The sequence below is a fragment of the Martes martes genome (genome assembly GCF_963455335.1).
Source record: "Martes martes genome assembly, chromosome: 7".
Classification (NCBI taxonomy): Eukaryota; Metazoa; Chordata; class Mammalia; order Carnivora; family Mustelidae; genus Martes; species Martes martes.
In genome coordinates this window covers 135098939-135120624 of record NC_137894.1, presented here as the reverse complement: position 1 = coordinate 135120624, position 21686 = coordinate 135098939, and the positions used below count along the sequence as shown (strand labels likewise).

At 48.5% G+C, this 21686-nt stretch overlaps 1 protein-coding gene across 3 annotated transcripts; it reads left to right on the top strand.

Annotated features, from left to right (window-relative positions):
* Nucleotides 1-8343: 8343 nt before the first annotated feature.
* SERPINA9 (serpin family A member 9) lies at nt 8344-21276 on the top strand. 3 transcript variants are annotated; one of them, XM_080808863.1, is made up of 5 exons: nt 8344-8462; nt 11504-12151; nt 17347-17620; nt 19488-19635; nt 21004-21276. In XM_080808863.1, exons 2-5 carry the CDS (start codon nt 11521-11523, stop codon nt 21205-21207), a joined length of 1257 nt encoding a protein of 418 aa, XP_080664989.1. In that variant the 5' UTR covers nt 8344-8462; nt 11504-11520; the 3' UTR covers nt 21208-21276. The 3 variants fall into 3 exon arrangements, with proteins under 3 accessions (XP_080664989.1, XP_080664988.1, XP_080664990.1); XM_080808862.1 differs by lacking the exon at nt 8344-8462 and having other exon boundaries at nt 11168-12151; XM_080808864.1 differs by lacking the exon at nt 8344-8462 and having other exon boundaries at nt 11362-12151; nt 19488-19681.
* The last annotated feature ends 410 nt before the right edge of the window (nt 21277-21686 follow it).

Genomic DNA, 21686 nt, shown 5'->3' with positions numbered 1-21686 from the left:
GATCCAAACAGACCTCGCTTCTGCCTTCATGACATTAATATCTTTAATATCTAGTGGGAGAAACAGCTGTGAGTCACATCGGCACATCCTGGCATTTCTGTTCACAAGCTCCAGGGAGCATGATGAGAGATAGCCATGGGGGTCTTTGAGGGTACAGAATGGGGGTCTGACCCATGCTGGGGGCTTCAATAAGGCTGAGAGAGCTCTGACTGCTGGGAGCTTATCTGTTCTTGAGCTGGCACTATGAATTAAACCTGCACGCAGGTATGTTTGTCCCAGCGTAGTTCGCAATCTAAAAAATGCTGGCTGGTCTTTCACCAGCTCTAGCACTTGACTGATCTTCCCTTTAACCGGCTTTATTCTAAAAACGACCACTGCACAATTTTAAATATTTTTTATGTGATTTCCTACCTTTACAGCCATATATTCATTCTGTACTTCAGAAATAAATTCTATCCTGGGGGAGGAAAAAAAAAAAAAGAGGGGAAGAACTCGGAGTAGTAGCAGAGAAAGACTACCAACATGTGCAAAGGTCCTGGGGTGGGAAGTTGGCAGGGACGAGAAACTAAAATGAGATTAATGTGAACAGCACAAAAAAAAGTTAAGGAGGAGGTGGGCAGGGAGGCTGGAGAGGTGAGCTGGGGTGTTGGGGGCCACGGGGAAAATGCTGGCCTTTAACCGAAGAACTATGGTGAGCTGTCACTGGTATTTCATTGGAGGATAACTCAGACACACTTGTGCATTGTAAGTGTCCCTCTGGCTGCAGATGGAGGGTCCCCCAGCCCCACTTCCCAGGCCGGGCCGCAGAGAGCATGCTCAGAGTGTGTTTGCTGAAAAGAAAAACTACCACAGAGGTCACCCTGGCTCCAGACGTGGCCAGCCCCCTCCTGGGGTTCTGCCGAGCTCAAGCTCTGCATCACCACCTCCCTGCACCTGCTCACATCACTTCCACCCTACCCTGCCCGGCCGCTCTCCCTGTTCCCCATTCTCTGCCACGCTCGCTGGCTTCTTTCGGAGTGGTACTCCTGCTTCCAGAATGATAGACTCCTGCCTCTTCTAAGAAGCCGTCACAGGCCCCCTGTTGTGGACTGACTGACCTCACGAAAGAATAAATGAGTACATGGGTTTTGCCTTTGAAGTAAGCAGCCCTTCCTATCCAGCTCCCACAGGACTCGTACTGCATAGGTTTTCCCAATGACCTGCCGGGTTAGTGGGACCCTTCCTCTCTACTGATGAGAAAACTGAGGCTCAGGAAAGACCACATAATTTGCCCAAATTCCCACGGCTGGAGATCCACAGATCTGAGACTAAATGCAAGTCCCCTGAGCATTTTAGCTTTCATTTGTCCATCCACCTGTCTAGCAAATATTGGCTGAGTGTCCACTCTGGGTCACGGTGGGGTTGAAACACGTCGGTGAGTAAACCAACAAAGCTCCTTGCTCTTTGCAGAAGTTCCCAGCCAGTAGACAGAGGTATCCAATACAGCACAGGGTTAACAAAGGCGTTAGGACATTAAATAATGCAGGTTAAGGGTGGCTGGAGGTGTTGGTGGCGGTCAGCTTGGCCTCGCTGAGAAGGTGACACTCACTGCTGAGACGGTAGATTTTGTGATTCTGCTCTCCACCGCCTCTGTTGCGTAATCAGCTTCGGGAGCCTTCTGGCCCCTAAGATGCCCACCACGAGTGTCCTTAATGATAGGAGGATTAGCCGCAGCCAACGTCAGAACCCCAAGGCAGGACCCCTTGGATATGATCCAGCTCGACCTTCCACATAATGCAGGAAGCCTCGGTGCAGCTCCCGAGCAGGCGGCTTTCCAAATGCATGCGGGATGTCAGGAAGCTGGTTTCCCGTCTGCCCAGGCTGAGGTCATTCATGCGAGCACACACTGGAGGCGACAAGCTGGTGCGCTGATGAGGATAATGACAGGAAGCCCTAGTTCCTGACCCTGCTTTGCCCAGATGCTGACTATGTGATTTCGGCAAACACCTTCTTCCAGGGCCTTTTGCCGCCCACCTGTGCAGTGATGGGATTGCCCTGGTTGATCTCCAAAAGCCCTTTTATCTTAGACCACACTTGAAAATGATAGTATCTGCTGCAAAGTTTCATCTACCTGTTCCTTTTCCATGCATTCATTTGGCCAACAAAGACTTATTAAGCATCTCCTGTGTGCCCGGCAAGGGGCCAGGTGAGAGTTTAGGGACCGATGGCCGGCTTCCTCCCGTTCAGGCCCAGGTGGGTCAGGGCAGTGCTCAGGCGTGACAGTAAGAGTGTGAGGCCAGGGCTCCCTTCTCGGTGGGAAACATGCTCTCTATGTCCATGCAATTCCCCAGATTTCTTTCATTCCCAAACCACTGTTGATATTGTGGCTTTTGTGCCCTTAGGTACTCAAGAGGGATCTTTGAATCAATTTATATTGAAAAAAATTTGTTCAAACAGAAAAGTTAATATCACAACCATCAATAGAAAACCAGAAAACAGGCCACGGGTAGGAAATAACTAAAAATACACATGACACAAACAACCTGGTGATTCAGCTCCACCCAGACCTGAGCCTGAAGCCTGTTCTGTTTGGTTAAAGAGGGAAGAAAGCAGGCAAGACAGTGGCCACCAAGACCTTTGTTGGCTCAAGGCTCAAACTCAGGGTGCCATGTGGTCTGGGGTGGTGGTCTTTCATTCCAGGGACTTTGCTGGGGGCCTCAAGTGGTGGGAGGCTGGCGGGAGGCCCAGTTCAAGTTCAAATCTGAACTCCTCCATGTGTTGGGTTTGTGACATGAGGCAAGCCTCTTCATTGTGCCCAATCCGGAGTTGTCCTCTCTGTGAATCGGGGACCATCCTGTACATCTCATAGACTACTCACAGGGGATTACATGACATGGTGCGTGTGAACCTGCTAAGCCCTTGCTGGGCACCGGAGCACATCAGTGTTGGCCGCTGTAAAGGCATCCAGAGTGGGGAGGAAGGCACCTGAGGGGGCTTCTCTGAAGGCTGAGCGCCCTCCCCGCGCAGGTAACCTTCGGTCTGCTCTTTCCCTCGGTGCGACGTGAACAAAGGAATCTCAGACTCCAAGACTGGGCTGGGGAAGGGTTCCTCCAGGATGAAGATCCGTTCTGGAGCAGGAAGCCCACGTGCCCCGTAATGTTGAAATAGTGGCCTCTTTGCCAAAACCAACAGAAAACAAAGGATCACCCAGACAAAATTCCTCAGGGCCGGAGGGTCTGTCTGGATCTACCCCCTTCCCTGTCTCCACCCTCAGCTTGGCTCAGATCCTAGAAGTCACGTGGCCCCTGTGGGCAGGCTAAGGAATGAGCAGTGTTGCAGCAAAACAATGCAGGGAGCCCTCCCCGCTAAGACAGGTGCTCACGTCCACACTGGGCATTGTTGGGTCCCTCTTGGGGAGCTTCTGGACAATAGCTTCTGGTTAAGACGACATCGCAAGTCCAGCCGGGACGTATCCAATGTGCTCCACAATTAGAGCAAGAATAAGTGAAATTGAAAAAATGTATATTAAATATATTAGTTAAATATTAAATATATTATATAATACATATATTATATATCAATTACATTATTCTTTATTAATCAATCATAGTAATATAGTATATTAACCATATAATTGTTTTATAGCATATTGTAATATTAATTAATTATATATAATATATAATTACATATTATATATTATAATTAATGTTATATATTGATTATATTCACTAGTATATAATATTGGTTAATTATATTAATGTATTTAATTAATATTAATAACAATCAATATTCTATATTAATTAATTATATTAGTATATTATATTAATATATAATTGTATTGATTATATAGTAAAATATTAATATGTAATAATAGTTATATGTATAAAAAGAGAAAAGTATAAAGATGTAGCCAGACTTAAAGAGTGGCATGAAGATCTGTATAAACCAGAAATGGGGCAGAAGCATAGAGATGCGTGAGGCAGGCAGAACTCGTAGCCAGGAAGAGAAGAGCCCAGGGGAGCCCAGGCGCGGCGGGAGAAGGTCTGTGGAGGAGGACGGAGACTTGGGCTGGGGTTCCATCTCCTCGGCTGGGACCTTGGATGGACCCAGAGGACCCACTCCCGGTCGCTGCGGTGGCGGGGTTGGTCTTGGGAATTGGGGAGAAACAGGTCTTTGCTTTCGCCATGGCCTGAGGCACTCAGAGCTGGGGAATCCTCTCGGGGAGCTGCTCTCTGGGGCCCCAGACAGCGGTGGCGCAAAGAAGAAACCCCCAACTCCCCCTCGTTCTTACGTCGGCTCGCCGTTCTCTGGAAAGTCTGGCTCAGTGGCTCTAGGCGGGGCCTGGGAATGTGCATTTTAATGAGAACACAGGTTCTCCTGACAATTAGCACGCTTGGGAAACTCCGCACTTCAGGAGGCCAACCTGTTGCACCGACCGGAGGCCTTTTTACAAAAAGGCCTGGGTGTGGGCCGGTTGATCTGAGCTCGGCCCTTGGGGTTCCCTGCCTGCCTCCCACTGCCCTCCCACCTCCTCCCCCATCTTCGTCTTCCCTTTATTGTTCCTCGGTCCCCATCTCTCCCGGAGGAGAGTCCCTGCCCCGGAGGAAACCACACAAGGTGCAGCCTGGGCGCTGGGGGAGACGGACACGTGACGAGGTAGATCGTTGTGGTTTGCTCCAGGTGTCTGCGAAGGGAGGGCCCGACCTTCCGTGGCATCTGGAAGACTCCGCGGCGTGGGAGCTGGCGTGGGCAGGGTGGAAAGCAGCTGCTGGTCAGGAGGGGAGGGATGGAGAGCCGTCTAGACAGACTGAGAATTAAGGTCTGAGGGTACAGCCTGCGGGAAGAAATGTCAGGGCTGAATCACTTTATTGTATCGTAGTTTACATAGAGTAAGTGACGCAAATATTTCTGGCCATTACTTCTTCCCGACTTTGTCTCTCCCACCCGCTCCTTGCCCAGGACTCCAGCTACCCACCTGTGAGACCACTTGCTTCCGGCTCGCAGATCCCTGGGCTTCTGTCATTTCTCCCGTCTGTTCTCTTACGTTTGGGCACAGCTCCTGTTGCTGTCTGGTCAAGCTTCCTGATCTTTCCTTCTACCACTTAAATTTTCCCTTACAATTGTTCTGGTCTGGATTCTACTGTGGTGACACTGGTTTTAGAAGCCACCTAATGTATTCACAGAACTTTTTTCTTAATCCTGTCCAGGAGCTTATCACCTCTTCCTGATAAAGTGTCCTATTTCAGATACAATGTTGTTAAGGTGTCTAGGGCAGTGCAGCCCTAACGTCAAGATGTGCCTCTTGTGGGGTCCCTCCTGAACGCCTGTTCCTGGAGGTCCCCTAGCTCAGTCCGATCAGAACCTCCCCAGCTACGTGAACTCTGGGAGTTCTGCCTACATCTTTTTTTTTTTTTAATTAAATTTTTTATTTATTTTCAGCGTAACAGTATTCATTGTTTTTTCACCACACCCAGTGCTCCATGCAATCTGTGCCCTCCCTAATACCCACCACCTGGTTCCCCCACCCTCCCACCCCGCCCCTTCAAAACCCTCAGGTTGTTTTTCAGAGTCCATAGTCTCTCATGGTTCACCTCCCCTTCCAATTTCCCTCAACTCCCTTCTCCTCTCCATCTACCCTTGTCCTCTATATTATTTGTTATGCTCCACCAATAAGTGAAACCATATGATACTTGACTTTCTCTGTTTGACTTATTTCACTCAGCATAATCTCTTCCAGTCCTGTCCGTGTTGCTACAAAAGTTGGGTATTCGTCCTTTCTGATGGAGGCATAATACTCCATAGTGTATATGGACCACATCTTCCTTATCCATTCATCCGTTGAAGGGCATCTTGGTTCTTTCCACAGTTTGGCGACCGTGGCCATTGCTGCTATAAACATTGGGGTACAGATGGCCCTTCTTTTCACTTTTCACATCTGTATCTTTGGGGTAAATACCCAGCAGTGCAATTGCAGGGTCATAGGGAAGATCTATTTTTAATTTCCTGAGGAATCTCCACACTGCCTACATCTTTATGGCAGTTTGGGGTTTTCCTGTTCCATCAGGACCATCCTTGTGGAATGTCTCATTATGCATGCAGAGCCGAGCACTTAGCTTTTATACCAAACCTAACCCTCACTTTCCTGCCTGAGCTTTCCCAAACTCTCATCCCTGTCCCCTGGGCTCAGTCGGCACGCCAGCCTTGGCTTGGGTTTCCCAGCCTGGAGCCAGAAAGTGTCTTTGGATTGAACAGCAGGAAAATCACAGGGTTCCCCTGATCTGTCTGCCTTCGCTGCCTACAGTCCAATGCCTGAATTATTTCACATATTTTTTTTCAGGGTCTATATTGTTTCATGTATTTTGTTCAGTTTTCTGTTTACAACCGTTCATAAGTCCAGTGGCCAAAAGCGTACGTCAACTCACGTGTTATTAGCATATACACACACCTGTGTAACTAGCGCCCGAATGAAGACCCAGAAAGGTCTTTCTTGCTCATTTCCCGTCAGTATCACCCCTCAGAAGTAAATTGCCCATTTAATTGATTTCAATTCACTCCTTCATCAAACACTTTAAGGGAGCCCTTTGTACTGGCCAAACAGAGGTGCACGGGGAGAACAGAGAGGGCAGTTCCCTGATTCATTTCATTTTCCGTCAAGCAAATAACTGTGAAATTATGACCTTGATAAGTATTTCACTAAGAGGTTAATGGTACTATAAAAACATTTAAAGGGGGGCAATTTTCCTGATCTGAGCGCTCAAAGAGAGCTTCCTTAAGGGTGTAACATGACAGAGGACCCAAGCAGTGGAAAGGAATTAATTTGGGGGGAAACTCTGGTGGGGGAGGGGAGTGGGGCACAACAAAGATCACCCAGGAGCATCTTAAAAATGGGCAAAACAGCTGGACACAGCAGTCCAGAACAAGGCTAGGAGGTCTGTAACGAAGTTAGAAGGGCTGGCGGAGCCCAGCCAGTGCTGGTTGGATGAGATGCCGGTACCCTCTCTGGGAAATGGGAGGCTACTGGAATAGTTGAAAGTACGTAAGTGATGTGCTGGTGTGGGGAATGAGGAAGAAGGAGGTACAAGAGTGAGTCCTGGGCTCAAATACCTAGGTGAGGGCTGTGCCGCGGATGGAGATGTTGAAAGAAGGTCTCAGCCGTGACTTTGAAGGGAAGACGGTGTTTGGGAAAGAGTCTGAGTTCAGTCTGGATGTTACTGAGCTTCGACTCATTTGTGACGTTGGGAGCAAATGTCAAGGATGTGGTTAGAAATATGGAGTTCGGAGGAAAGGCCTGGCCTGGGAATTAAAAATAATAAGTGATGGGTATCTCGATAATGAAGCCCAGGGCATGATAAGAGCTGCTGGAGGCGGAGGAGAGCACCAAGGAGAGGGCGCCAAGGCTCAGGGTGGAGGGGACACACCAGGACCGGGCACAGGAGGGGACGCACAGAGGTACTAAGGAGGAGGGGTGGAGGGAGACGGGGTGGGGGAGAGGGGAAAGGCAGGAGATCGTGGTGTCACAGAGCCACAGGGAGGGACTGCAGAAGCCCAGTGTGGTGTCCAGAGTCAGCTGCTTCTGGGGAGGCAGCTAAGAACCTGGCTACACTCACAGGCCGGGCCGCCTCTGTGGACCTGGAAGCCAGACCGGAGAGGGCCAGGGGTGAGCAAAAGTGAGACCGTGAGGACCGTGAATACACAGCTGGTAAAGATGTGAGCCAGGAGGCAGAGGGTGGAGACAGGGGGCCAAGGGGGCTTTCCATCGTGTTGTTGGGAGTGGTTGGTTTGTCCTAGCGGGCAAGCCTCGACCATGTTTAAAAGCCAACGGCAAAGATGAAGCTGGTAATACAGAAGAGACAGGTGTGAGAGTCCTGGGATGGGCGTTAAGAGATGCCCTCCAAAGTTCTGGGGGGCGTGCTGGGGAGAGGGGGATACGTTCCTCTTCTGATGGTCTTTCGTGGGAGGTGGGGGGCAAGGCGGTCGGATGTGTGTGTGCGCGCACAGATGAGCTGGTGGCAGGCTGAGGAGTCCGGCTTCGGGAAATGGAAGACTGAGCCGTTCCCTGCAGTGAATCGGAGAGTGAGGTCATCGGGGCTCTGTTGCCGGGCACATCGAGCCCGGTGACTGGGAAGTCACCGTGGGCCAGACCGCCTTGCTGAGCCGCCTTCCCTCCAGCACTTGGCAGAGAAGGAGCAGACAGGTGGGTTACTCTAGGTTTGGGGCTTTGCCAGAAGTGTGCGTCACCAGGCGCGTAGGGTTTTTGAATGGAATGAAGCCCTTTGGCACTCAAGCTAGACAAGGATGCAAATGAAGACAGGGCAGGGTGGGTGGGAGGAGGCCACGCAACCTTTCCAGGAACCCGAAACAGCTGCGTGCCTGAGGATGAAGCCGGGGAGGTAAGTCAGAGCCCAGCCGGAAGGGACCTCAAGTGACAGGTGCTCGGCCGTTCCTCCGGAGGTCAGTCAGGAGCCGCTGAGGGAGCTGAGGAGGTGAGTGACAGTGAGCTCTGCATCTAGAAGGTTCCTCCTGTCTGTGGTACGGATGAGTGACCCGGCCAGGAGCCCAGTGTGGGACAGAGCAGGGGAGAGAGGGTGAAAGGTGGGAGGAAGGCAGCGGCACCCCCGGTCGAGAGGGGCCCAGACGGGGGCAGGTGCAGAGAGGACAGAGTGTCCCTCTGACCAATAAGGGCAAAGCCCACTGGCAGGACTCAGCCCCTACTTCCAGCGCAGTCTTGTCACAGCACGGAGGCAGTGGGGGGCTTCCGTGGGAGAGAGAAAGGACAGTCATGAGAGGAAAGGAGCTGGGGATGGGAAGAGACCAAGTGCGGAAGGAGGTTGGATTTTAAGAGCCGAAGGAGTAAGTTTTCATCAGAGCTTTTCCTGAAGAGCATAAGGATCTGCCCCTTGAGGCCCACGGCCGTAGAGCCCTCCGAGGCCACCTCCCCAAGGCCCAGAGAGAAGCTGCGGCTCACCTAAGGTCACATGAAGGCCACGGCCACGAGGGGCCAGGATGCTCACTAATGTACTCAGTGGCTCCTGGTCCAGGCTGGTCTCCCTTGCTCAGCCCAGGACTTGAGGCACGGCGTCGGATGTCCTCTGGCAAGGCCATGTCTGCTGGTGGGGGTGTGGCTCCTCTGCGAGGTACAGCTGGTGTTAGCAGGTGCCCCAACAGCCCCACGCCCACCCCCGCCTGCCCCGAGAAGGATACAGGCCCCCGCCTCTCCACGGTATCCCATCGCGGGGCCCAGCGGTGACTCCCTTCCCCTCCAGAACGGCTGGTGTTCGCTTCCCCCAGCTCCGTCCCTTCCCGCAGTCAAGAAGACCAGGGGACAAGCCTGTCCCTTCCCTCTGCTTCCAAGGGAGGAGCGCAAAATCCTAACATCCATGAGGGAGAAGAAGCAGCTTTGACTTCACGCCACCTGCGGGCCTGGCACTGTGCTGGGTGTCACACAGACTGTGTCCCTTCTTCCTCAGGGTCACCCCCTTTCACAGGTGGAGTGGGGTGTGGGGGCCTGGGAGGACACAACGCAGAGGTGGTCACGCGAGGCTGCCGTTCTTTACCTGGATCCTGGTTGTGTAGGAGAGCAGGGATTTTGCTGAGGCTCTGATTCCCAGCTGGCTGTTGAGCTCGGGCCTCCTGCTAATGACAATCCCACCGAAGAAAATTTAAAGGTCTGATTGGCTTTACTGAACAATCTGTGACTTGGGCAGCAAACAGAGGGCACTCCGAGGAGCTGTACAACGTGGCGAGGTTTCACAGGAGGATTGGGCAACGCCGTTATTGGCCAACCAAAGAGACGTTTCCAAGCCAGGCGTTTTGCCCTAAAGGGAAAGGCAAGGGGTCTTCCCATGAAGATGACCTCATCTCCCTTGGGGGGACACAGGTCCCATGTGGCCGACTCACTGGCCTGATGGAAAGATTCCTGACCGACCGGTTAAGACCACATTTCTGGGGGAGGCAGAACCTGTGGTTGGATGAGGTTTTCAGCCTGGTTGGGAACTCGGCGTGAGTGGCAACAGGGTGGGCCCATGGTTTCCTCTTTCACACGACCCACGCTAACACAGCAGGCCCCCCGCCCACCAGAGCTGTCCTACAGACCCCGCATTCTCACACGGCGTCCCAAGCACCCGCAGCCTGTCACAGAGTTCATCAAACAGGAGGAACTCGGGGTTTTCGTCCCAAGTGCCTCCTTCCCTCAGTCCCTTCCACCCTGACTGAACACCCTTCCACACAGTCCAGGGCACGAAGCGTCTCCTGCCGCCCCTACACGGGGCCGTGTGCCCGAGGCGGGCGGAGCAGGGAAGGACACATGTGGCTCCCAGAACAGTCCTTGGACATTCCTTTTGGACAGAAGCACTCCTCAGCATTCCCTCTGTGGATCCTGTGGGCAGAATCAAGTCTGTACCTCCTGCCGGTGGCCCTGTCCCTGCAGCCCACCTCACGAGCCCCCGCCTATAAGACAAAAATCGCCCAATTAGATAAACGGCAATGGGGATGGTTTTGCAGTTTCGCCAAAGAATTACTCACTTGGCAAAAAGATTCTTTATATAGTTCCTTCTGATCTTCATCACATCTGGTATGATCAAGTATTCCTCAATTTACATAAATTGCATTTCGACCAACAGATTGTTGGGAGCGTGGCTAGGTCCTTAGGACTGTCCCTACAGGGACCAGTGACCTCATCATGCTCAATCCTCTGAATACCTAGATATGGTACAGACCATCCTCCCAGAGCCAAAAAAGAAAAAAACCGAAGTCCAGAGAAGCTAAAACTTGCCTATCAAGAGCCTCAGAGTAAGATGTAGCCCAGCCCTGCCCCGCTCCAGAACGACCGGCATTTCCACCTGCCTCCAGCTCGCCTAGTCCAAAAGGCTCCTGGTGCATCAGTCTAGCTGGATGGGGCGTGCGGGGGCCAGGTGGTCACGGCTAGAGCTAGCAGCCCCCCCCAGCAACGAGGCACCTGTCCTCAAGGCCCCTGAGGACTACAGTCCCAGGCCAGCGTGTTGAAGGACAGCGACACTGCCAGCAAATGCCTGTGGCTGGGAGTGGGCAGCCACGGCAAGGAAATGATCAGTTCAACACAAAAGGGACCAAGAATATCTCGAGGGATCTCTGAGGGATAAGAGGATACCTTTTGGTGGCTGCTAAGATTGGGACTTCGCAGCCTGATTCCACTGTCTTCCTTTCTGAACAGGAAGCCTACGAAACAGAAACAACAAAGAGCGTGGGAGCTGAGATTCGGGGTTTAAGACCTGACTTTGAATCCCAGACCGAACACAAAACTAGCTGGGTGGCCTGAGGTCAATGACACAACGTCTCTGAGGCCTGTTTGCTTGTTTGTAAGCTAAAGACAACGATACTACCTGCCTCTCGTTCATGAGAGCCAATGAGATTACAGAGTGAACGGCCCTGTTCACCGTCCCGCCTGTCCCCATTCTGTCTTGAATGGGAAGGGTGTTGCAAGGTCTCGGATTCGGCGCCCAGACGCTCCGCTCACCTTCCCTCCATGGTTCTTTCCTCTCTCTTGCAGACTTAACTCATCCCAAAATGGCATCGGCCGTTTACGGAGTTTTCCTCGTTGTCAGCATCTGCGCTGTAATCCACAGCGTGCCCCCACCCGGGACCCCCAGCAAGGGATCCCTCTGCCCGTCCTCCTCAAGGAGCACCGCCACCTCCCGGCTGTCCTCCAGCAACACCAACTTTGCCTTCCGCCTGTACCGGAGGCTGGTTTTGAAGACTCCGGGCCGGAACGTCTTCTTCTCCCCACTGAGTGTCTCCGCTTCGCTGGCCATGCTATCCCTTGGGGCCCGCTCAGCCACCAGGACCCAGATCCTCCAGAGCCTGGGGTTCAACCTCACGCACGTGCCAGAGCCCGCCATCCACCAGGCCTTCCAGCACCTGCTCCGGTCGCTCAGAGCCCCCAGCGCAGACCTGGACCTGAGGATGGGGAGTGTCCTCTTCCTCAAAAAGGAGCTGCAGCTGCAGGCAAATTTCTTGGACAACATCAAGAGGCTGTATGAGTCCAAAATCTTTTCTATAGATTTCTCAAGCACCTCCACTGCCCAGCAGAAGATCAACAGCTATGTGAAGAAGGAGACCAAAGGGAAGGTGGTAGACCTAATCCAAGGCCTTGAACCTCTGACGGTCATGGTCCTGGTGAACCACATTTTCTTTAAAGGTAAGGCTCTGAGGGCTTGATTTTTATTTTAATCTTGTTTCCCCCTCACTCTCCAGTTGAACAAGCAAGCTAAACAAACCCTAGCCAGCACAGTCAGGTAGTGGGAAGTCTGGATTCGGACCAGCCTTGTAACAAGCTGGCTGCATGACTGTGGCCACATCCTAGTCCCTCCCTCGGCCTCAGTTGATTGATGACGGGGTCTCGTTCAGCTCTGACCTTGGATAGTCTGGTTATGTGTCCCGAGGGGCTGACATTGGGCTCAGTGGGCAGCCCACGGGGAAAATCTTCTGGAAATGAGCTTGTAAGGACCTCATCTCTTGCTACCAGCAGCATCCTTGGTGCCTCCGGAAGGTTTCGAGGAGGGGCGCAGAGTTCTCTGACAACCCCGCTTCAGAGGGAAATCCACAGGCCAGAGCACTTTTAGAGGTGTGCAAGTGCAGACAGGCCTGGATGATTGCCATTCACAGCCCCCCTCAGCGCATCAGTCTAGAACTTTACAGTTTACAAACACGCTGCTGCAGCAGAATGGACACGGGCTTTGAAGTCAGACAGTCCTGGGTCTGAATTCTCCCTCTCCCCCTTACTTGCTTCGTGATTCTGGCCACATTGCTTTAAAAGATCTCTCCTGTATTGAGAGCCTGATGTGTGCGAGCCTCTGTGCTAACAGGATGGATGATGACAGAGCCAACTTTAGCAGAATCGTCGTGGACACTACTGTATCATCCCTCCCTCCTCCCCATCTGTCTCCTTCCCTTCCTTTCTCCCTCCTGCCATTCATCCCTCCCCCACTTCTCTTTCCCTCTATCTACCTCTTCACCTTCCCACCCATGTATCCATCCATTCTGTAAGGTGGGAGGGGAAGGAAAAGGAATTAATATGCCGTGAGCACCTTCTAATTATCCTGTGCTTTATATATGCTGTTCCATTTAATTTTAATCGTATTTTTTTTATTGAAATATAATTCACATACCACAAAATCTGCCAAGTTAAATTGCACAATTCAGTGGGTTTGGGTTTTGGTACATCCACAAGGTTGTGAAAATACCTCCACTATGTAATTCCAGACCATTCTCATCACCTCCAAAAGAGACTCTCTATCCATGAGACTCACTTCATTTCTGCTCTTCCTTCACCAGAAACAAGCAATCTACTTCCTGTCTCCGTAGATTTGCCTATTCTGGACACTTTCTATAAATAGAAGCATATAATACATGGAGGGTTTTGTGTGGTCGTAGTTTTCAATTCCTTCTACCAAAGAGTATGCTTGCAGGATTGTAGGGCAAGAGTGCTGGTTTGGAAAGAAACCACCAGACTGTCCTTCAAAGCGCCTCTACTATCTTCACCCCCACGAGCCGTGGGGGAGTCCCTGTTCCTTCACACCCTCTCCTGCATTTGGTGTTGTCAGTGTTCCAGATGCGGGCCGCGTGAACGGGTGCGTTGTGGTTGTTGCAATTTGCATTTCCCTGATGACATAGGATATGGAGCCTCTTTTCATGTTTATCTGCCATCTGCCTATCTTCTTTGGTGATCTATCTGTTGAGGTTTTTGGCCCACTTTTTAAAATCCAGTTACTTGTTTTCTTGTCTAAGTTTTAAGAGTACTTTGTACATTTTGGAGAACAGTCTTATCAGGTGCATATTTTCTCCTAGTAGGTCGCTTGGCTTTTTATTCTGTTGACATTGTCTTTCACAGAGCAGAAGTTTTAAATTTTAATGAAGTTCAGCTTATCACTGATTTATTTCAGGGATCATGCCTTTGGTGTTCTAAAAATTATTGCCATACCCAAAGTCGTCTAGTTTTTCTCCTATATTATCTTCTAGGTGTTTTACAGTTCTGTGTTTTACCTTTAGGTCTGTGATCCATTTTGAGTTAGTTTTAATGAAAGATAGAAAGTATGTGTCTAGATTCTTTTTTTTCTTTGCATATGAATGCCGTTGTCTCAACACCATTTGTCAAAAAGACTATTTTCACTCCACTCCTTTTTGTCTTTACTCTTTTGTCAAAGATCAGTTGACTATATTTACATGGGTCTATTTGTAAGCTCTCTCTGTGTTCCATTGATCTGTCCGTCTGTTCTTCACCAATACCAGACTGTCTTGAGCACCATAGCTTTAGAGTAAATCTTGATGTTGGTTATTGTAAGTCCTCCAACTTTGTTCTTCTCCTTCAATACTGTGTTGCCTATGCTGGGTCTTTTTTTTTTTATATATATAAACTTTAGTATTAGTTTGTTAGTATCTATAATACAACCTGCTAAGGTTTTGATTGAGATTGCATTGAATCTATAGATCAAATTGGGAAGAACTGACATTGTAACAATATTGCATCCTTCTGTTCATGAACAAGGAATATCTTTCAATTCATTTAGTTCTTTGATTTCATTCATCAGAGTTTTATAATTTTCTTCAATAGATCTTATACATATTTTGCTAAATGTATAAGTTGTTTTTGGATGTAAATATAAATGGTGTTGTGTTTTTAATGTCAAATTCCATTCGCTCATTGATAGCGTATGGAAAAGCATCGACTTTTGCATATTGACCTTGTATCTTGCAACCTTGCTTTAATCACTTACGAGTTCCAGGAGTTCTTTTGTTTGTCAACTCTTGGATTTTCTACATAGACGATCATGTCATCTGTGAACAAAGACAGTTCTATGTCTGCCTTCCCAATCTGTATACTTTTTGTTTCTTTTTTTTATCTTATTGCATTAGCTAGAACTTCCAGTAAAATACCAAAAAGGAGTGGCAAGAGGGGACATCCTTGTATTATACCTGAACTTAGTGGAAAAGCTTTGCATTTCTCACCATTAAGTCTGATGTCAGCTATAGGCTTTTTGTAGATATTTTAAAACAAATTGAGGAGGTTCTCTTTTACTTCTAGTTTACTGAGAATTTTTGCTATGAATGGGCGTTAGATTTTGTCAAATGCTTTTGCTTCATTCATTGATAATGATTACTTTTTCTTGCTTAGCTTCTTGATGATGGATTACATTAATTTATTTTCAAATGTTGAACCAGCTTTACAAACCTGGGATAAACCCCATTTGATTGTGGTGTATAATTATTTTTATACATTATCAAATTTGATTGCTAATATTTCTGGGAAGCATTTTTGCATCTATGTTCATGACAGATATTGGTCTGTAGTTTTCCTTTCTTGCAATGTCTTTGTCTGATTTGAGTATTAAAATAATGCTGGCTTCATAGAACAAATTTCTGTCCTCTGAAAGACATTGTAAGAATTGGTATAATTTCTTCCTTAAATGTTTGGTAGACTTCACCAGTGAATCCATCTGGACCTGGTGTTTCCTGTTTTGGAAAGTTATTAATTATTGTCAATTTCTTTAAGAGATGTAGGCCTATTCATATTGTCTATTTCTTCTTATGTATTAACAAATTGGAATATCTCATCTAGGTTATCAAATTGGTGGGCATAGAGTTGTTCGTAGTATTCCTTTCTTTTCCTTTTAATGTCCACAAGATCTATGGCATTGTTTCTTCTCTTATTTTTGATATTAGTAGATTGTTTGGTCTATACTTTCTTTTTATGTCTCACATTTTTTTTTTGTAAGAGCTAGATTTTTAAAATTATGTAGTGCAACAACTCTGAGAATCAGATTCTCTCCCTTTCAAGGACTGATTGTTTTTTCTTGTTGCAATAGTTGTTGTTTGTTTAGTGATTTTTCTGAAATAACTAAAGTCTATACTTTGTGATGTGTGACCACCAAAGGGTCTTCTTGTTTAGTTAAGTGGTTAGCTATGATTGGGCAGAGATTCATATGTGTCTAAAACAAATAAATCTCTTAGTCTTTGCTGAGGGCTTTTGTGTACATAGCAGAGTGTGCCATCGACACTCACCCAGCCAGTTTATAAATCTGACTCAGTCTTCACTTTCTGTTTATGCAAATCCTCAAAGTCAGCCATAAGTAGGAACTTATAGTCTTCTCACATTTTTTCTCAAATATACATACAGCTAAATACATGCATGCAGCCTCAAAATGCCCAGGATATAGTGGAACTATCCAAATGTCCTAAGGGCATCTTATTCTTCAGCTTCTCCTTTCAGAACTTTTGATCACTCTGTGGTTCGTCCCATCTGTTATCCTCACCTGGACAACAATGAAACTAAAACACTTGCCTGTAATTGTTTCTAACAAAAATTTCCAACCCCCTGAGAAGAAGGCTTTAGCACTGAGTGAGCACCAGTCAACCTTAGAAATGGGGATCTTCCAGATAACTACAGAGGTCAAGCGATAAAAATGAGTCTTTGAAAGTTATTCTCTCAATGATTTTGGGAATATAGGCTGCTATTTTTCAAGGCTACTGCTCAGCTGGAGAGCAGAGGGTGGAACTGGCACAGGTTAAAATAACCATGAAGTTGACTGTTCTTGAGATTCAGCCATTTTTCTTGAATTAACTCTCCCCGGGTAGCTATAAGCCTTTGGTTAACTTCCAGAGTTCCAAAAAAAGTTGATTCTGAATATCTTTGCCAGTTTTTCTTATTGTCCTAATGGAAGGGGAAATACACAGAGGTCCTTACTCAGTCATGTTTGCAGATGCCACCCCTGCTCTCAACCCATCCTGTTAACCTTTTTGATTAATCTGTTGTTTATCCCAACTCTTACCTACTGCCTCCAGAAGCTGCAAAATTTATCATCACCTGTGACTGTTTTTGACTAATTTCCTCCAAGGAATAATCTTTTTGCCTTGGTTGGACTCCAAATCAGATCAAACACAGGCAATTTTGCAAGTGATGCCTTCCAGGGAAGCACAAGATGGGTCAAATAACAGTTCTCTGGGAATGAGTCTTTGAATGGGTTCCAGCCCTATTTTTTCCCCTTCAGTAGCTGCCAGCCTGCTGGATTTCACCGCAAATGCAGGCTATTATATTTCAAGGCTATTATTGAAGAGCTAGTACAAGAGGAATGGAACTAGGGCAAGTTAAAACACTACAAAGCTCAATTTCTTACCAAGATTTAGCTGCTTCCATTTAATAAACTGTCTCATAATCTGCTTAAAGAGTTTGTTTAATTTCCAGAATTCTAAAGAAGTTTATTCTGACCATTGTGGACAATTTTTTCATGGCTTTTATGGAGGAGAGAGTTTTCAGAGATCCTTACTTCATTATTTTCATTGTCCTCCACTTACTATCTGTACTTAGACGTAAAGACCTCTCTTCTCTCTCCATGCTAGCCAAATGGGAAAAGCCCTTTAACCCTGGCTCTACGAGGAAGAGCTCCCCATTCCTGGTGGGCAAGAAGACCACTGTGAAGGTCCCAATGATGCACCAGGTGGAAGAGTTTGCCTTTGGAGTAGATCCAAAACTGAATTGCTCAGTGCTGCGGATGGACTACGGCAGACACACCGCAGCCTTTTTTGTCCTCCCTGGCCAGGGCAAGATGAGCCAGCTGGAACAGGCCTTGTCAGCCAGAACACTGAGGAATTGGAGCCACTTACTCCAGAAAAGGTGGGAATCTGTGTCAGTCTCCTGGGGCCTGAGGCAGCTGGTGGGGTACCTCCAAGGACAGGGAAAGACCATGATAGCAGCTATTGAATGCCAACTGAACCCCAGCTGCCTGCTGGATAGGGAACTTGGGGCTGTGGTCTCACTTGAGCTTCACAGTCACCTGACAGATGAAGAGTGCTATCATCTCCATCCATAGATAAGGAAGTAGAGGCTCTAGGAGGGGAGGTGAATTGCTCAAGGCCATGTAGCTATTATGTCCCCACAACACTATTATGTCCTTGTAGTGATTCCATCCCAGGAGAACTCACTCTACCAGCCAATCTGATCTTAAATTCAATGGAATGATTCCATAAAAACAAACCAGCAAAAAAAAAAGCACCAACGTTCCCCTAGAAAATGAGGATAATACTGCTACTCAACCCAGAAGTTGTTGAAAAGATAAAACAAGTTACTATTTATAAAGTGCTTAGAACAGTGCCAGAAAGATCATATGTGATCGATAATGTTAGCTAATAGATTATTATTAGTTCTGTATCTATTATGGAGACCATGAAAAGACTATTAACCATAAGATAAAAAGGAAAGTCAAAGCCTTATGTACAATCTCTTAGCAACATTTTCTTGGCCTTGTTGGCACCATTCCCAGGTGCCCAAGATCCAGGGGGAGACAAGACAGGGCCAGGGTTAACTGTAACTCAAGAAGACAAAGTTCAGTGCCCCAGGGGAAGCCCAGGCAGTGTGCTGAGGAGCTTCTGAGCAAAGAGAGATAGCTTTTAGCTGGGATCCATGGCGGGCTTCAAGGAGGTGGTGACGTGAGTCAGGAGCATAGGTAGGACGTGAAGGTACAGATAGGCTTGGGAAGGACACTCCCAGTAAAGGAAACAGTGCTGGCAAAGAGGCATAGCTGGGAACCAAGGAACACTGTAGGATGCTTCAGAGGTTTGTCCTCTGACTGCCACCACAGCTGGACAGAAGAGGCAGCATGGAGGCTGGGGCAGGGGGCAGTGTGTGAAGAGCGACAGATGGACCAGGGAGGAGATGGCCAGGCCAGCACAGGGGACTGTAACCAGGAAGAGAGAGCTGTCCATTGTGCTAGATGCCCATCGATGAGGACGTAAGTGTCCACCCACTTGGGCAAAGCAATAAAACAATCTTAACGTCTTTAAAATGGAAAGAAGCTCATGAAAGTGCCTGGGACGGTGCCTGACACACAGCAAATGCTCAGAAATTGTGGGCTTTTCATTCTTGGTTCAGGGAAACCATTCCAGAGGAAGGAAAAAAATTATACTGCACTCCAGGGCTGTGCTGTCCAACTACTAGCCCTATGCAGTTATTTAAATTTAAATGAATAAAAATTGGTAAAACTACAGGTTTTTCCCCATCACTGGCACTAGCCACATTTAAAGGGCTCGATAACCCTATGTAGCCAGTTGCCAACATCCTGGTCAGCACAGACAGAATCTTTCCAACCTTGCAGAAAGTTCTACTGGACTCTGCTGCTCTCAGTGTTTGGCAGGGTTTGTCTCAGGAAGGGCTAGGGGAGACGGCAGACACAATGTCCATCACTGCCTGGTGCCCCCCACTGGTCATTTCCACAGGACGCCTTGCTGGGCCCCCGTCTATGGTCTGTCCTTTACTTTATTACGCACCCCCCCACCCTTCTTACTTCTCTATGAAGACAGACCTGCTCATCCAGGGGACTTACCTCCAGAGCAACCTGGGTTGAATGTCTGGGATGTGTTGACTACTTTAACAGCAACCAGCAAAAGCTAGAAGAAGAACAAAGTCTCCCAAAGTGTCTCCAAGAAGCAGAGCTAGAGACCAAAGGGCTTGTGACCTCACATTATCCTTTTCCCCATCTCCACAGGTGGATAGAGGTGTTCATTCCAAAATTCTCCATTTCTGCCTCCTATGACCTAGAAACCATCCTCCCAAAGATGGGCATCCGGGATGCCTTTGATAAAAATGCTGATTTTTCCGGAATTACAAAGAGAGACTTCCTGCAGCTTTCCAAAGTGAGTTGATCCATGAGAACATTTGCCTGAGCTGGAAAGGACTAAGGTGACTGGCTAATCGAGCCCTCACATCTCATTGATAAGGAAACATTGACCCTGAGAGGCAAAGTGACCTCTCTATGGAAGGAGTAGGGCTGAAATTCAAGGTTTCCAGGCCTGTGGCTTTATGGCCATCATCCTTCTGATACATAGGCAACTTTCATCCCTCTTCCAATTAATGTTCCTAAGATCCAGCTACCGTTCCTTGAAAATTAGGCCTGTCCTAGGAAGGCAACACTTCCACCTCGAGACCTGCTACAGATGAGCGAATGCCCACCTGGCATTCGGCCTCACCTCCCTGAATCCTGGGGCCTCACACTGAAGTCACATCGGCTGCCCGGGGGCCATTTGTACCCTGTAGAAGTGCTGTGTTTGACTTGTAATGTTAAAAAGAAAAAGACAGAGCCTATTTCTACCATGTAGGCTACTGTACCTCAAAGGAGAGATTTCTGATTGTCTTGAAAGAAATCACTGAGTCCGATTCCCACATGGCAACAGTGAACCCAAACCTCTATGTAGAATCCATCAGCCAGAACTGAGCCGTGAGCACCCCTCTTAGGCAGAGGGAACCCTCCAGGGGCCCTGTGTGCCTGCCCCCCTGCTCTTCCAAAAGGTCTGGTTCTTGTCTGCTTAGGGGTTTCTGATCCCTGACCAAAAAATGTATCTTGATGATAGACTAGAATGGTCAGAAGTGGTCCTGGGTCACTGAAGGAGGCTTTGTCATTGGTGTCCGGGGAAAGAATACAGAGGTCCCAATGGCATATGCTGAGTGTAACCGTCATTTTCCCATCATGTATTTATGTGCACATACGAACAGCAGTGACTGTAATTGCCTGGAGTTCTCAGGCCCCCTGAATCTTGGGAGGGCGTGAGTCCCTGGTAAAGTCTCTTTCTAGAAGACCCAGAAGAGACCCACTATGTAATGACACCACCCTATGTCTCCCCCGCAACCATGTAGCAATACTGTGGCACCTATACTTTGCCTAATCTCCTTTAATTCACCCATGACCTTGTGGGAAATATGCCAGGACAATGACCCTTTCAGAGATTTGGAAAGTGACATCAGCATCCCCTAAGTAACTTCTGTGCCAATAAAGTGACAGAACTGGGACACAACCCTAAGCTTTCCGGTGTGCATTTGCAACCACTGGACTCGTAGGGACCCAGTTCATCATCTCAGCGGCAGGTGCACACCCCATGCCCGGCATCGGGAGCACCAAGCCGGAGGTCCCTGGAGGGGGCATCACCACCCCCGAGGCAGAACCCTGAGGCTCAGTGAAGTAGCGCTGCCTCTGTGGGGGCCGCTGACGTCTGTTTTTCCCTTGGCAGGCCGCCCACAAGGCTGTGCTGGACGTCAGCGAGGAGGGCACAGAAGCCGCAGCGGCCACGGCCACCAAGCTCATAGTCCGCTCGAAGGACAGCCCCTCTCACACCGTCGTCCGCTTCAATCGGCCCTTCCTGATGCTGCTGATCAACAGAGCCACAGAGGCCGTTCTCTTCCTTGGGAAAGTTGAAAACCCCACGAAATTCTAGGTGGAAACCTCCTGTTGACGCAGTCCACATTGAAAACTCCCAGGAAATAAACCGTGTTGCGATGATCTCAGTATGACTTGAAGATGTGTCTCCTTCTGCTCTGAGGGTCTGCCTGACCCCAGCAGAGCTGCATCTGCTCCTGGGACGCCCCTCTGAGGGCTCACTCAGTGAAAGTCAGCAGAGATCTGGGTCACAACCCCGAGTCACAAAGCCCGTTCATCTCCCCGTCGCTTCTCTTCTCTACAAATCCTCCCGAGTAATGAGCCTCATGGACGTTTCTGGTGGGCGTATTGCTGTTCCTCGAAGCCCCCAGGAACAGTAATCTGCAGGGCAGTCACTATATGGCAGAGTTATAGGAAAGAAGTCGATAAACCTGAAATGAGGATTTGGCCAAGAATGATGTTCCCACATGCCTTCAAGGCCCAAATCTGATTGTGGTTATGGGTAACTCCCAGGGGCCAGGTTGTCATGTTATGACA

Excerpts from the sequence above, each read along its gene's own strand:
- SERPINA9 (XM_080808862.1), top strand. The coding sequence starts at position 11,419 with ATGGGAAGGGTGTTGCAAGGTCTCGGATTCGGCGCCCAGACGCTCCGC. Across the intron at positions 12,152-17,346 it reads GAACCACATTTTCTTTAAAG|CCAAATGGGAAAAGCCCTTT; the intron begins GTAAGGCTCTGA and ends TCTCCATGCTAG. Across the intron at positions 17,621-19,487 it reads AGCCACTTACTCCAGAAAAG|GTGGATAGAGGTGTTCATTC; the intron begins GTGGGAATCTGT and ends CCATCTCCACAG.